Source organism: Salmo trutta, chromosome 36 (assembly GCF_901001165.1).
Source record: "Salmo trutta chromosome 36, fSalTru1.1, whole genome shotgun sequence".
NCBI classification, from domain to species: domain Eukaryota; kingdom Metazoa; phylum Chordata; class Actinopteri; order Salmoniformes; family Salmonidae; genus Salmo; species Salmo trutta.
Genome location: NC_042992.1, coordinates 38967679 through 38984014, shown reverse-complemented (window position 1 = coordinate 38984014; position 16336 = coordinate 38967679). Strand labels below are relative to the sequence as shown.

The following is a 16336-nucleotide window of genomic DNA, read 5'->3' as shown; positions in this document are numbered from 1 at the left end:
CAAATATTATCTTCATGAATTCCTGATTTTAATTTTAATTCATGGATGACCTGAACTGATGGATTTAAAACGGAGCTGAGTGTAATGAATATTGCTACATTAATTATGCACTCCATATGGCCATTTTGTGTTGAGAAATGTTAGTAACTGGTGGAAACATTGAAGAAATGTAATGTAATAAAAACAACAAGACTAGTACCAACATATTGATATAGATTTTATAAAACAGAGCTACCTGGTTAGTAGTAATTCAATATTTATTGACATGATTATGAAACATAAATCTTATTTTGTCGAATCTAATCAAATATAGTTATATTGAGTGCATGACAAAAGTAAAGCTTAAGCACAGGATAGGATGTCGATGTAGCGCCATCTAGTGTTGAATGCGATTTTCTGATTCCAATTTCCTATTAGTGCGGAACATAAGATTTTATAGTCGTTTGCTTCCACCCGGACGACTGCATCAGTCACAACATGGCGAACCACCTTCGTTTTGTTGCTCGGACGGTGATGGTCCAAGAGGGCAATATCGATGCGGCTTACAAGGCTCTAAATAGGTATCGTATTTCCACATGTATTTTTAAGTTACTGAGATAGCTAACGTTACCTATTGTAAGTCAGCGTATTATTTGAACATCGTCGTTCAAACGTAGCTAACTTGATCAATGTCATTCCGACATGACTTCCGGTGTAGACAGAATCCATACGGGTAAACGTTGAATTTGGCGATTGTCCTTTAAACCCAGGAAGCAGACGCTCAACTTGTCGTTCACCAGTTTTTCAAGCTTAAATGTCAAAATCAATTTGGTAGGCTACTTACCAAAGGACGATAGTTGCTCAGCGAAACTCTATGATTACGGCCGGTATGTAACGTTACTTCCCAAAAATCTAAGTATTGTTTTTGACCAAGTGAAAATCCCCTTCTGCACCTCCAGTAAATTCACTAATTACTGCCACGCACAGGTCAGCGGATCCAACAGCAGGATATGTAATTGATTGTATCGCCTAGAACAGTGTATAAACGTAATATAAATTGGTTTTCACCCGCGCTCAACGGAATGCAATAATATTTCATGTAAGTAAATTAGGTGGACAATAGGCTACGTCTTTACAGTGATATTTATATATTTCTTAATATCATTTTACTTTTAGATTTATGTGTATTGTTGTGAATTGTTAGATATTACTGCACTGTTGGAGTTAGGACCACAAGCATTTCGCTACAAGCGCAATAACATCCGCTAAATATGTGTACGTGACCAATACAATTGGATTTAGGTATGTGGAGACACATTGTACAATATGAGGATGAAATTATAGTCCTACATTTTTTTTTCCAGTTTCACTGACTCGCCCAATGATGCGCAACTCATTAGAATGGCCCGTACTGAAGTGCTCAGTCACTTTAAAAGTGGCACCATCATAGGGTGACACCTTTCCAACAAGTCAGTTCGTCAGAAACGTCTAGGAGCAACAATGGCTCAGCCGCGAAGTGGTAGGCCACATAAGCTCACAGAAAGGGACCACCGCTTGCGGTAGTTTGTAGCTCGTAAAAATCATCCGTCCTCGGTTTCAACACTCACTATGGAGTCCCAAATGGCCCCTGGAAGCAACGTTAGCACAAGAACTGCTTGCCGGGAGCATCATGAAATGGGTTTCCATGGCCAAGCAGCTGCACAGAAGCCTAAGATCACCATGCGAAATGCCAAGCATCGGCTAGAGAGGTTTAAAGCTCGCCGCCATTGGACTCTGGAGCAGCGGAAACCTGTTCTCTGAATCACGCTTCACCATCTGGCAGTCCGACAGCTGATTCTGGGTTTGGCAGATGCCAGGTGACCGCTACCTGCGCGAATACAAAGTGCCAACTGTAAAGTTTGGTGGAGAAGGAATAATGATCTGGGGATGTTTTTCATGGTTCGGGCTAGGCCCCTTAGTTCCAGTGAAGGGAAATCTTAACGCTGCAGCATACAATGACATTCTAGACAATTCTGTGCTTCCAACTTTGTGGCAACAGTTTGGGGAAGGCCCTTCCTGTTTCAGCATGACAGAGCAAGGTCCATACAGAAATGGTTTGTTGAGATCGGTGTGGAAGAACTTGACTGACCTTTCAGAGCCCTGACCTCAACCCCATCGAACACCTTTGGAATGAATTGGAACGCTGACTGAGAGCCAGGCCTAATCCGCCAACATCAGTGCCTGACCTCACTAATGCTTGTGGCTGAATGCTGCAGGGACTTGCTTCCAATGTGCTAACATCTAGTGGAAAGTCTTCCCAGAAGAGTGGAGGAACACCTGTGTGAGAATGCTATTCATTGACTAAAGCTCAGCGTTCAACATCATAGTGCCCTCAATGCTCATCACTAAGCTAAGGACCCTGGGACTAAACACCTCCTTCTGCAACTGGTGGTAAAGGTAGGTGGTAACACATCCGCCACGCTGATCCTCAACACGGGGGCCGCTCAGGGGTGCGGCTCAGTCCCCTCCTGTACTCCCTGTTCACTCATGACTGCATGTCCAGGCATGACTCCAACACCATCATCAAGTTTGCCCATGACACAACAGTGGTAGGCCTGATCACCGAAAACGATGAGACAGCCTATAGGGAGGAGGTCAGAGACCTGGCCGGGTGGTGCCAGGACAACAACCTCTCCCTCAACAGGATCAAGACAAAGGAGATGATTGTGGACTACAGGAAAAGGAGTACCAAGCACACCCCATTCTCATTGATGGGGCTGTAGTGGAGCAGGTTGAGTGCTTCAAGTTCCTTGGTGTCCACATCACCAACAAACTAACATGGTCCAAGCACACCAAGACAGTCGTGAAGAGGGCACGACAACGCCTATTCCCCCTCAGGAGACTGAAAAGATTTGGCATGGGTCCTCTGATCCTCAAAAGTTCTAGAGCTGCACCATCAGGAGCATCCTGACTGGTTGCATCACTGCCTGGTACGGAAACTGCTCGGCATCCGACCGCAAGGCACTACAGAGGGTAGTGCGTACGGCCCAGTACATCACCGGGGCCAAGCATTGTTGGTTAAGGGCTTATAAGTAAGCATTTCACTGTAAGGTCTACATCTGTTGTATTCTCCGCATGTTACAAATAACATTTGATTTGATGCCGTTCACAGATTTGCCCGACTGTAGGCATGCTTTGTGATTGGGCTACACACAATCCACAGCTAGGCAATTAATTTGTAAAAAAATAAGCTATTGATTCTGTGGCTAAATGATAGGCCTACTCCTGCTGTAGTATTCTGAACTGTTGAATTTGTTTCTGAACAGACAGCAGTAGTTCTATGACTTTGTTAAATGTATTTCAAGTCATCAGCACCTCCAGCACCTTTCCCGACGCTATGCTTCTATAAGGAAGTAAATGAAGTGCATAGCTGGAGAGAGAAGAGTTGCAGGCTCATGTCCATCAGAGCAGAGAGAGGGAGCAATGTCATATAATGTGAATCTAGTTCTGTGAGCGACATGGCCACGCATTGGTCTGTAGGCAGAAATGTTGTGCAAACATAAACCCGTGCCGGCCCAACACAAATGAAAAATGTTGAATAACAGGCACGTTTTCACATTCCGTTTTTTTTTGGCGGGCATGGTAATTAGAGGAGGCAACTTGAATTAACTCTGATTGCTTTTATTAAATGTTACATTGCAAACAGTCCCAATAATTTGTCACGCCACGAGGTACCGGATTATGGCAAATGGGTTCTGGAACGAAACAGTCCAAAACTGAGCGATGCCAGATCCTGTTCTGAAGATTTAGCTTGCTACCGTGTTCACGATCACCAAATCAGTATCTCCCAAAATTGCTACCATCGGGGAGGGGCTATTTTCTACTGCTTTCCCTCCCTTCCTGCTTGGTTGCCTACCTTTCCCTAAGCCTCTCTGTTCCCTCTTGCATATTAGAAATTCCGATTTTACCTAAAGCCTGTGGCTTTAATGTTCTGATACATTGCATTTTAAGACTAGTTAAGTCCTATGATAACCCCCTTATGTCTTGTTATCCGTGCATGATGCTGACTAAAAAACAGCCGTTTGAGATGGATTAATACTTCCTACTACTCAGAGACATTATATTATAAGCCTTTTAATAAGACGTATAATGGCGAACACATCCTCATATCAAAAAATAAAACATTTTACATGGAAGGTATACAGGTATAGGCCTACTTCTAACCCATTTCTCTCTGCTCTCTCATGTTACACCCTTTAAGAGTGCTGTCTGTGGATGGAATTATCGAAACGGTGAAACGAAAGCGCTACTATGAGAAGCCCTGTCGGCGCAGGCAGCGAGAGAACTATGAGAACTGCAAGAGGATCTATCATTCTGAAATGGCCAGGAAGATCTCCTTCATCTCCCGGACGCAAAGACAAGACCCCTGGGTCGGCTCCTAGACGGAGGGCTATGTTCCGTCTGTGCGACGAGGAAAGTTAGGAGTAAAAGCTCACTGAGTTAGCACTACCCAGCTGGAAGATGGAAGGGGAAAGAAAAGTCCTCTGAAGGGAACTTCAATAAACCGGATCAAACAAGATTTGTATTCCACAATCCAAAGGGTTAGGGTTAGTGGCTGACACTTTGAAAAATGGTTTATCATCAAAATGATATCTTCTGTTTTGAATGGTCATTTTCCCTGTTCATTATAGCACGGTATGCCAGAGGCGAGCATGTCTATGTCTTGTTTGAGAAATGAAACCTTCATTCTTGTTTGAAACATGACAGTAACTATTTACATCAAACTATTGTTATCGTTTTAAACACAAAGCCAAATTGATGTTTCGCACCTGGTTCAAAAGTTGTGGTAATACTGAAGTTAAATAAATTGTCTCATTGTGTAAGTTTTTTTCTAGTACGTTTTGTTTCTGAGATTAAATTAACAAATTTTGCTTGCGCCCACCACTTATTTTCATTAGTTTTGTGCCATATTGCACTATTTTAAGGTAAGCCATGTTATATAAATGAAAACGTCCTTCATACAAAACTTTGTTAGAGTATTGTAAAAAAGAATGGCATTTGTTGTGCAATGAACAAACAATTTATCGATAACAATTTCATTTATAGATTAGGTTGCAAATTGATAACAATATATTCATTTTATCATGTAGTAACATTTTAAAAGGAGAATTTGAACAGCAGTGTAATTATGCATGACAGCAGGATATGTCTCCTAAGACATTGGCTTCATCCCAAATTGTACCCTATTTCCTATATCGTGCACCCCTTTACAGTCCATTTAAGTTCATTCCTTGCCAGAGATGCATAAACTACGGACGGGTTGTCACATCCACTGGTTACTCTAAATTGGGGCCCCCAATGTAAGCTCGTGCTCTTGCGAAAAATAAAAGCCTAAGCACTTGCTGCCATGCAGACGTTGCTGGCCAGAGCAAATCACCTTGGCATTGTGGAGTAGGGCAATACATGATCTATGATGGATTTGCAAGTTTTTCGGATGGCGGCTGACCTACCTCCAATAGAGAAGTGGTGGAAGTCAGAATCAATGATTTTGGAAAGTGGGCAATAGACTATAATATAAATTGTGGAGACTGTTTAAAAGGTAAATCTACAACATGTTGGCCACTCATTTCAAGCAATGTCTCATGATACACTATTATTGGTTACATACGCAGCGCCACTCGGGCACTTAATCTCAGTGCAAGAGGCGTTACTACAGTCCCTGGTTCGAATCCAGGCTGAATCACATCCGGCCGTGATTGGGAATCCCATAGGGCGGCGCACAATTGGCCCAAAGTCATCCGGGTTTGGCTGGGGTAGGCCGTCATTGTAAATAAGAATTTGTTCATAACTGACTTGCCTAGTTAAATAAAAGGTTAAATAAATACAAATATTTTTTGCTTATGTTAACACAGGTGTAGCGAAATGCTTATGTTCGCAAATCAAAAACATTTAAAGAAAATAATTAACAAATATTAGAATGAGCAATCTCAGAGTCCAGTATATAACTAGTGCCTTGAGGGGGGAAAAAAACAATTTAATCCATTTTAGAATAAGGCTGTAACGTAGCAGAATGTGGAAAAAGTCAAGGGGTCTGAATACTTTCCGAAGGTACTGTATATGTGTATAGACATTATGGACAGTATTTGAGTAGAAAAGGTGTGTACAGCAGTAACTATATAGGATGAGCCTTAACTAGAAAACAGTATATGCATATGAAGTGGGTAAAACAGTATGTAAAATTATATTGTAGTAACCAGTGGTCAATAACTTTGTACATACGGCAGCAGTCTCGAAGGTGCAGGGTTGAGTATCGGGTGGTAGCCAGCTAGTAACGGGGACTAAATTCAAGGAAGGGTACTGGGCGGAGGCCAGCTAGTGGTGACTATTTAACAGTCTGGTGGCCTGGAGATAGAAGCTGTTTTTCAGTCTCTCTGTCCCAGCTTTGATGCACCTGTACTGTCTCTGCCTTCTAGATAGCGGGGTCAACAGGCCTTGGCTCAGTGGTCCAAGCCAAATTTCTTCAGCCTCCTGAGGTTGAAGAGGTGCTGTCAGGCCGCCTTCACCACGCTGTCTGTGGATGGACCATTTCAGGTTGTCAGTGATGTGGACGCCGAGGAACTTGAAGCTTTTCAACCTCTCCACTCCGGCCCAGTCGATGTGTTTCGGGGGCGTGCTCCCTCTGCTGGTTCCTAAAGTCCATGATCAACTCCTTTGTTTTGCTGACGTTGAGGGAGAGGTTGTCCTCCCTCTAGGCTGTCTTGTCGTCGTTGGTAATCAGGCCTACCACTATTGTATCGTCTAAGAACGAAATGATTGATTAGGAGACATGCGTAGCCATGCTGTCATAGGTGAACAGAGAGTACAGGAGGGGGCTAGGCACACACACACCCTTGTGGGGACCCCGTGTTGAGGATCAGCGTAGCGGAGGTGTTGCCTATCTTCACCACCTGGGGTCTCACCGTCAGGAAGTCCATAACCGAGTTGCACAGGGCAGGGTTCAAACCCTGTGCCACGAGCTTAGTGATGAGCTTGGAGGGCATTATGGTGTTGAAGGCTGAGCTGTAGTTGATGAACAGCATTCTTACATAGGTATTCCTCTTGTCCAGACGGGATAGGGCAGTGCGATGGTTTCATCCATGGATCTGTTGGTGCATTATGCAAATTGTAGGGGGTTTAGGGCACAGGTGTCAAACTCATTCCATGGAGGGCAAAGTGTCTGCGGTTTTTCGCTACGCCCTTGTACTTGATTGATGAATTAAGTTTGATAATTAGTAAGGAACTCCACAACTGGTTGTCTAGGTCTTAATTGAAAGGAAAAAAACTAAAACCTGCAGACACTAGGCCCTCCATGGAATGAGTTTGACACCCCTGGTCTAGGGTGTTGTGTAAGGTGGATGTGATATGATCCTTAACTAGCCTCTCAAAGTACTCCATGATGACAGAAGTGAGTGTTACAGGGCGAGACGATAGTCATTTAGTTCAGTTACCTTCACTTTCTTGGGTACAGGGACAATGGTGTACATCTTGAAGCAAGTGGGGACAACAGACTGGGATAGAGCGAAATTGAATATGTCTGTAAACACTCCATAACAACATTGTGGAAGGACTGCCAAATATAATTGCTTGATTAATTAGGCCTGTTCATTTCTGGATCAGACTATATGTTTTAGGAATGGTTGGGTCATCCAAAAAATTTAAATGGCTATTATAGGGTATAATTTATCTACACCAGTGGTACCCAAACATTCTATAGTCCCTACCCCTTCAAACATTCAACCTCCAGCTGCGTACCCCCTCTAGCATCAGGGACAGCGCACTCTCAAATGTTGTTGTTTTGCCATCATTGTAAGCCTGCCACACACACACTATAAGATACATTTGTTAAACATAAGAATGAGTGTTTTTGTCACAACCCGGCTCATGGGAAGTGACAAAGAGCTCTTACAGGACCAGGGTACAAATAATAATAATAATATAATAATTCATAATTTAGTTTTCATGCTAGCGAGGGCCGAGAATCCACTCTCACATAGGTACGAGGTTGGAAAGGGCATCGGTGTCTTAACTTTTAGGGACAGACGTTCCGCTAGCGGAACGCCTCACCAATATCCAATGGTAGAGCGTGGCGCGAAATACAAATACCTCAAAAATGCTATAACTTCAATTTCTCAAACATATGACTATTTTACACCATTTTAAAGACAAGACTCTCGTTAATCTAACCACATTGTCCGATTTCAAAAAGGCTTTACAGCGAAAGCAAAACATTAGATTATGTCAGGAGAGTACCCTGCCAAAAATAATCACACACCCATTTTCAAAGCAAGCATATATGTCACAAAAACCAAAACCACAGCTAAATGCAGCACTACCCTTTGATGATCTAGCATGTGACGTTCAGAACTAGCATACCCACCGAAAACTTCCGGTGAATTTACTAAATTACTCACGATAAACGTTCACAAAAAACATAACAATTATTTTAAGAATTATAGATACAGAACTCCTTTATGCAATCGCGGTGTCCGATTTTAAAATAGCTTTTCGGTGAAAGCACATTTTGCAATATTCTGAGTAGATAGCCCGGCCATCATGGCTAGCTATTTTGACACCCACCAAGTTTGGCACTCACCAAACTCAGATTTACTATAAGAAAAATTGGATTACCTTTGCTGTTCTTCGTCAGAATGCACTCCCAGGACTTCTACTTCAACACCCAATGTTGTTTTGGTTCCAAATAATCCATAGTTATATCCAAATAGCTGCGTTTGTTCTTGCGTTCAAGACACTATCCGAAGGGTAACGCGCCGGCGCGTATCGTGACAAAAAAATTCAAAATATTCCATTACCGTACTTCGAAGCATGTCAAACGCTGTTTAAAATCAATTTTTATGCGATTTTTCTCGTAAAATAGCGATAATATTCCGACCGGGAGACCTTGTTTTCGTTCAAACACTGAAAATAGAAAATGGTGTCTTCGCATGCGAGCGCCCGTGTCATTGTTCTCAGAGCGACCACTTTCCAAAACCCCTACTGTTTTTCGCCCAGGGACTGCAGAGTCATCATTACCCGTTCTGGCGCCTTCTGAGAGCCTATGGGAGCCTTAGAAAGTGTCAAATTACAGCAGAGATCCTCTATTTTCCATAAAGAGGCTATAGAAGGACAAGAAATGGCACTTCCTGTATGGAATCTTCTCAGGTTTTGGCCTGCCATATGAGTTCTGTTATACTCACAGACACCATTCAAACAGTTTTAGAAACTTTAGGGTGTTTTCTATCCACATCTACTAATTATATGCATATTCTAGTTTCTGGGCAGGAGTAATAACCAGATTAAATCGGGTATGTTTTTTATCCGGCCGTGAAAATACTGCCCCCTATCCTAAACAGGTTAATGCAGCTGGTGGCCACACCAGATACTGACTGTTACTTTTGATTTTGACCCCCTCTTTGTTCAAGGACACATTATTCCATTTCTGTTAGTCACATGTCTGTGGAACTTGTTAAGTTTACGCCTCAGTTGTCGAATCTTGTTATGTTCATACAAATATTTACACATGTTAAGTTTGCTGAAAATAAATGCACTTGACAGTGAGAGAACATTTCTTTTTTTGCTGAGTTTAGTTGGTAGCCACCCTAACTCGACCATTATCCAATTATTAATTGCCCCAGCTCTGGTGCGTCATCATCAGGCTGATCCATAGCTGATGACATCAGTTGTTGTCCCATGTTCTACACGTGGAGCCCGAAACCGTAAGTACCATCTAATCACTAGCCTTACATTATGATAATGCAGGACAGGACACCTCAGCCACACTATATAAACCCTGTGGTTACTGCCTCGTGTTTTTCCTTGCTGACTATACAGCCACAGCCTTCCACACGTCTGACACGTGTAGTGAGAGAAAAGCGTGACAAGTAAGTTACTGGCCAATCAGTATTTATGTAGTCACTGAGTGGTTATATTCTCAACCAATGAGAGCGTTTTGTACCAAGTGCTAACCAATCGTGGCCGCGCACACAGTTCAGCACGTGTAGCGCATGGTAGCAATTCACATGTCGCCCCTCGCTGTACTGAGGACTGAAAGGTAAACGGAATTTGAAAGGAGGAAACAGTACTGAGACGTTGAGAATAGAGGACTCTTACAACTATAGCGCGCAATCAACATCAGTGTTTGTCATATATATATTTTTAAAAATAGGATCTTATCAGAATTGCAATAGGAGAAGGAAATAGCAGATATTCAACTAGTTATCCATTTTACTGTTTTATTTGATTGTCTTGATATCGGCTTCATCCTAAAAGGTAAGAGATATATCGGCTATAGCCTGCTGTGCCTTTTTGTTTTTCTTTAGAGATTTTTTTCCCCTAGTCCTATTTTAACCCGATTTGAACTGTCAAATGTGCACTGTTGGTTACAATAATTAAGCAAATAGTAAAATAATTATTGGTTGTGCCTGAAGTATGCTCTGGTTCAGGATCAGCTTTCCCAGCTCTACCCCGAACCTTCCTTTTGGTTAACGCCTCAAACCAACCTGGAATCAGTTCATGGCTTTAGTTATCTCTATGTATGTCATCTATATATTATTTAAGACCTTAATACAGTATAGACTAATTTAAAGAAGAAGCATAGGGGATTTATGAGAAACGTTCAATGAACATTGACAACTTTATAATGCGTGAAACAATGTAGTGTAATGCAGCCTCTGGCCTTTTGTTTCAGGATAGTCTATTAGTTTGACGTTAAAATGGGCAGATGTTTGAAATGTAACTAATAGCTGACATAAAATCCTACAGCGATACAGCCAAATCCCACTGGACAGGGTGCGTCACACCCCCCACACAGCACACGATCACATGTATAGATGGCAACGCAACAGCTCGGGGAGTTTGAACCAATATCAGTGACTAACAGCATTCCTTCTTGAATATTTATTAGGGGACACACCTACTAGTATTCTGGAACGTGACGTGAAACCCAGGAATTTGCGTTGTTATTGTTTTTTATTTGTTATCGTTTTTTTTTATCGTTTTTTTCATTTAAATTGTGATATAGGTATGCCTATGACTCATTTTGTTAAAGGAGGGTTTTACTACATGCCAGACTTGTTGTAATGCCTAGGTCACCATTAACTCTACATCAGTTACTCAGAGGTATGTCTAATTGTAATATCCCTTGGGACTGACCTGGTCTGTTCTCTCTCTCTCTCTCTCTCTCTCTAGGGATGCATTTGTTGAGCATGTCCACCAAATGGCCGTCCTACGACTCCCGCTCCTCCACCCCCAACTTCCTCCTCAGCGAGAGCGATGTGACGGAGGACGAGGCAGACATTGATGTCTTCACCTCTGAAAGCGAGGGAGATAGCTCAGGGGGTGGCAAGACCTGCTCAGTACCCTTCTCCCTGGCCGGGGGTGGCGAGGCAGCCTCTAGGTTACACTGGTCCATGGCTGGGAGTGGACAAGCGGGATGCTTTCCCCACACCACCATCTACCCATCCATGGTGGCTTCCTCTTGCAGTGCCGCATTCTGCACAAAGGAAAGCACAGAGGAGACCACGCAAGGAGACCTGGCCTTCGCTCAGAAAGTGAGTTTTGTTTTTTTTAAAGCCTGATTTAAACATACTTTGTTACTGATTTTCTCACCCAGGGACATTATCAGACAGTAGATATTGATGTTTTCTGTTTCCCTTCTCTCTCCTAGTGTTCAGAGCTACAAAGGTTTATCAGACCCCTGTTGGAGCTTCTGAATGGACTCAAGACGGGGAGATTTGAGAGAGGTCTTAGCAGTTTCCAGTCGAGCGTTGCCATTGACAGACTACAGAGGATCCTGGGTATTCTTCAGAAACCTGACATGGGGTAAGCAAACCATCTTGTGTATAGCTAGCAGTAACTTATGGTGTAGTCACACATTTACTTTAAGTGTTTCATGTCGTAACATGCTATTAATGACAGTACTCCTCTTTTTCCACAGAGAAAAATTCCTCCGCACCCTCCTGCAGGTAGAGATGATGCTGAAGATGTGGTTCCCCCATGTGACCCCTGTCGCTGCCACCCAGAACCCCACACCCAGTCTTCCGCCACGATGGCACCAAAATCAGCTGTGTATGCCAGTCAAAGTGGGTCTCTTACTGCTCTAGCTATCACTGTTTAATATGTAATTGTCATAATGATTCCCACAGCAATCTATAATATGTAAGACTTGTATCTAATTTTTCTTCACTCTTGCCCCATCAGAAGCGCAAGCTTAGCTGGTTGGACTCTGATTTCCCCAGTGCCGCCCCACCCAGCTGCAAGCGCCTGCAGCGTGAGGACAACTACCAGGAAGTGACCTCACAAGACTTTAGCCTTTTGAGCACAGACACTTATAGCCCGTCATGTCTGACTGTCAGCAGGAGAAGAAAGGGAAATAAGAGGCTTGAAATGTCACCTTGCTCTGCATGCGGTAGCCCAGCCACACAAGACAGCCGTGTCTCCTCAACCCATCTGGTCTTTCACTCACATCAGTTCTCCCTCCATGGACATCAGCCACGGAGATGCCACAGCGGGCCTGGCACAGTGAAGACACAGACCAATATTACGTCAGTGGGAATCCAAAGGAGGAGTCAATCTATTCCCACATTACTAAGGTCTATGAAACAAGAGCCGGAGTAGAAGCACAGACACATAAAACTGAACTCTGAACTCATTGCACCTTTTAATCCACTTTTGTCTGTGTTGGAGACTTCTTTTTTTTTTTACTGAAATTTACCAGGGAATATTTTTTATGGTTGATGTGATAAAGCAGTGTTTAGTAATAAAAAATAAAATACATATACTGATACATTTTTATTTTATTTTCGACTTGTCAACAAAAATAGACATTCACATGAAATACACTATGCAGAAATATAAAAATAAAAGATTGATGGAATACCTCTGATGGAATACCTCTAACCTAACATCAACTCATAGTTATCAATAGTAGTAAATCTTAAAACATGGACAATACAATGAAAAACAATACAGCAGCTAAATGTATAAGGCTTGCTATACCGCCTCCTTGATTGTAAACCATAGCATACAACTGGCACTAAACCACTGCCAACCAGTGGCAACAAAACCATTTATTACACAGTTTAATGTAACTATTGACTAAATCCACCTCAGTTTGAATACTAACTACCCCAGTAGCATACAACTGGAATGAAAGCAACCATTAAGAACTACAAAAGAGGAGAAATAACAACTATGTTAGATTTATTGTATTTCTCATAAAAAAAGTCTGTTTGAATGGGTCTGTTCTTGAAAAACCTGGATGCCGGCTTGAACCAGGGATTCCCTATTACATTCTAATTGGCTTTAGAACTTTATTTATTTGATAGTATACATTTATCATCCTTTACTTTTTGATACATTTGATGTCAGGTTTATTCTTCTATGGTGTGAAAAGAAAAATATTTTGAGGAATACGTCACTGCCCAAAAATGATTTGCTCGTGAGTATTTGACTTTCGATAACAAAGGACATTCCACCTTATTGATAAATGTTACTATTGTGATGATGCAAAACACCTAATTTTTAATCTTCTAGGAAGGTTTCTATTGGATTGGGAGAAAATCCATTTAAAAAATCTATCATTAGACCATTGGGTATTTGAACCATAATGTTTTTGCTTAGCAAATATCATTCATGTTGAAGGCCACTTTATCCCTGGTCACTCTCAGAGAGTCTCTCTTGAGTTGTAACTACCTCGATGGGAGTAGGCAGGAAACCAAGAATAACTGGGTACTGACTTGATCTACCAACTTAAAGAAGATTTCTGGATAAAAACGAATACAGACAACTGAAACTGAAACTGGCAGTATGTGTTATTGTTCCTAACCATGCCAGGGAAGGCCCAGGTCGTGAACAGCATAGGAGAGAGATCACTGCAGTTGTAAATACAGGTAATTGTGTTGAGGCAATGCACAACCCTTCCTAAAAGCTGGTAATACATCAGCCAATTGTGGAGTTGTTTTTTTTAAAGATATTTCCCTTGAGAAAATATTGCAATTTCATGTGATGTTTTTGGTGTATGTAACCTAATACTCCTGTTTAATTAATAGTGTCCCGTGTGGCTCAGTTGGTAGAGCATGGCACTTGCAACGCCTGGAGAAGCGTGTCTGTTAAATGACTAAAGTGTAACATTAAAAACATCTAAATAAAATGTACATTTCCAAATAAATAGGGCCTATGTTTTGGACATTTTCTCTGTTTATCAAAAGAGAACAAATGGTTAGGCTGAGAAGGATACTTCGCTGTTTTATCTTCCTTTATTCAAGCCATTTCCTTTGCCTACTTTCTTCCTACCTTTTACCCAACACCCTCCATCACATTTTTGGGTTGGACATAATATAATTGTTTTTTGGTTACACACAATGTACTTGTGCATAATATTTTATATATAATTGTTTGAGACCTACATTGTTTTTGATAAATTGTACCCTTTTTGCTAAAATAAAGTAACGTGTCGGTTCATCAGAACTTGACGTCTGACACATACATTCAAATTATTTCCCTGAACATCTGAGCTGATATAGAATTGACTGTGGCCCTGCTAAATGAAAGTTCAGGTAGGCCTCCGCGCTAGAGCAAGAAAGTAGAAGGGGTGCTCGACAACAATGACAAAATCCAACAAAATAGCCTACCAAGAAAAACTTCCAAAAGGACTACCGGTAATTTGAGGCAGGAAGGAGTTGGAGTACTCAACAAAAAATGCAGAGATACATTTCTTATTTGCTGAAGCTTTATTCCATTGTTAGGATGAGTACAGGTGAAAGATGTCAAGCTGTCAGTCACCTGTACTCGTCCTACTTCTTTCAGAGGAAGTTTGGCGTCGAAACGTCAGTCACCTGCACTCATCTCAACGATGGATTAAAGGGGCAATCTGCAGACGCTATATTTGGGAATTTGTAAATTAATGATATATACCCGTTGATTCTTGAAGAATGTAACTTTTAAATGCCTCATGGGCTTCACACCCCATCAGAACCTAAAATATAAGCTTGTTTTAATCCAATGTTTATTCTACTGTTTACTCCAATGTTTGTACTCCAGTATATTACTCCAGTATATTGTTTCAACTGTGGATAGGCCATTTAAAGCCTGAGCAAATCTACAGTATCCAGCTGCAGTCCTGCAGCATGGCCTGTCACTGAAAGTGTCCTTTCACTATTAACTAGCTACTTTTCCTTTCCTCCTTTCCTAGTTCTCTTTCTTCCTTTCCCTTCCTAGCTCCTTTCCTCCTATCCTTTCTGACCTTCCATTCCTCCTTTCCTCACTCCCTTTTTGTCCTCTCCTAGCTATATTTCCTTCCTCCTTTCATAGCTTACTTTCCTAGGTCCCTTTTTCTTCTTTCCTTTCATAGCTCCCTTTCCTAGCTTCCTTTCCTCTTCTCCTAGCCCCCTTTCATCTTTTCTTTCATAGTTCTCTTTCCTACTTTCATTTCCTAGTCTCCTTTCCTAGCTCCGTTTCCTCATTCCTTTCCTAGCTCACTTTCCTTTCCTTGTTTTCTAGCTCCCTTACCTTAACTCTTTTCCTAGCTTCCTTTCCTCCTTTCCTAACTCCTTTCCTAGCTTTTTGATTTGATTTTAAACACAATACAACCACACATGTGGATACATTACAATGCCATTAAAATCATTGACGATGACACAAAAACGATTATTATCCATTGTGGAAAGAAGGAAAAGACATTAAGGAAAGGAAGATAGGAAAGGAGGAAATTAAGCTAGGATAGGCAGAAAGGAAAGGGAGTAAGGAAAGGAGAAAAGGGAGCTAGGAATGCCAAGAAGGGGAGGAAATGAAGCTAGGAAGGAAGGAAAGGAAGATTGGAAAGGGAGCTAGGAAAGGATGGGAGGAAAGCAAATGAGGGGAGGAAAATAAGGAAAGGGAGCTAGGAAAGGAGGAAATTAAAGGAAGCTAGAAAAGGAGGAAAGGAAAGGGAGTTTTAGCAAAGATTATAGCCTTTTCTCATTTGCGCAACAGTCCGTCCTCCACTCTCTCTCCTCTGTGGGCCTCCTGGAGGTCAGACCTACCCCTGATAGAATATGAACATGTCGGTTGGGGGCCCCTCCAGATTGCATATGGCAAAATCTGTATAATATCATGAGATTAGCTACAAAACTGTACATCTTTCTGTCTGTCCATGGCAAATGTGTAGAATTGCAGGAAGTTAGCTGTTTTCCGGGTGGTGGGGCCCTCCTGAAGGTAGATTCCCTGCGCCCTGTGTGCGATTTTAGTGACGTGCAATGATGAGCTGGAAGACTGCAGCTATTTAGCCACAGCGTGGCGCTACATTCACATTAGTCAGTTTTTAGGTTTCTTGTAACGACCAACCAACTCTATAACAAGACAGAAA

General features: G+C 41.9%; 2 protein-coding genes across 3 annotated transcripts; both read left to right on the top strand.

Moving 5' to 3' along the window:
• Positions 1 to 434: 434 nt before the first annotated feature.
• mrps21 (mitochondrial ribosomal protein S21) lies at positions 435 to 4889 on the top strand. Its single transcript, XM_029735809.1, has 2 exons — positions 435 to 560; positions 4220 to 4889. The coding sequence occupies exons 1-2, from the start codon at positions 478 to 480 to the stop codon at positions 4398 to 4400; spliced, it is 264 nt and encodes an 87-aa protein (XP_029591669.1). The 5' UTR covers positions 435 to 477; the 3' UTR covers positions 4401 to 4889.
• Positions 4890 to 9649: 4760 nt separating this feature from the next.
• Positions 9650 to 14474, top strand: ciarta (circadian associated repressor of transcription a). 2 transcript variants are annotated; one of them, XM_029735807.1, is made up of 5 exons: positions 9650 to 9710; positions 11182 to 11543; positions 11660 to 11814; positions 11930 to 12074; positions 12193 to 14474. In XM_029735807.1, the coding sequence occupies exons 1-5, from the start codon at positions 9665 to 9667 to the stop codon at positions 12607 to 12609; spliced, it is 1125 nt and encodes a 374-aa protein (XP_029591667.1). In that variant the 5' UTR covers positions 9650 to 9664; the 3' UTR covers positions 12610 to 14474. The 2 variants fall into 2 exon arrangements, with proteins under 2 accessions (XP_029591667.1, XP_029591668.1); XM_029735808.1 differs by lacking the exon at positions 9650 to 9710 and adding an exon at positions 9944 to 10263.
• The last annotated feature ends 1862 nt before the right edge of the window (positions 14475 to 16336 follow it).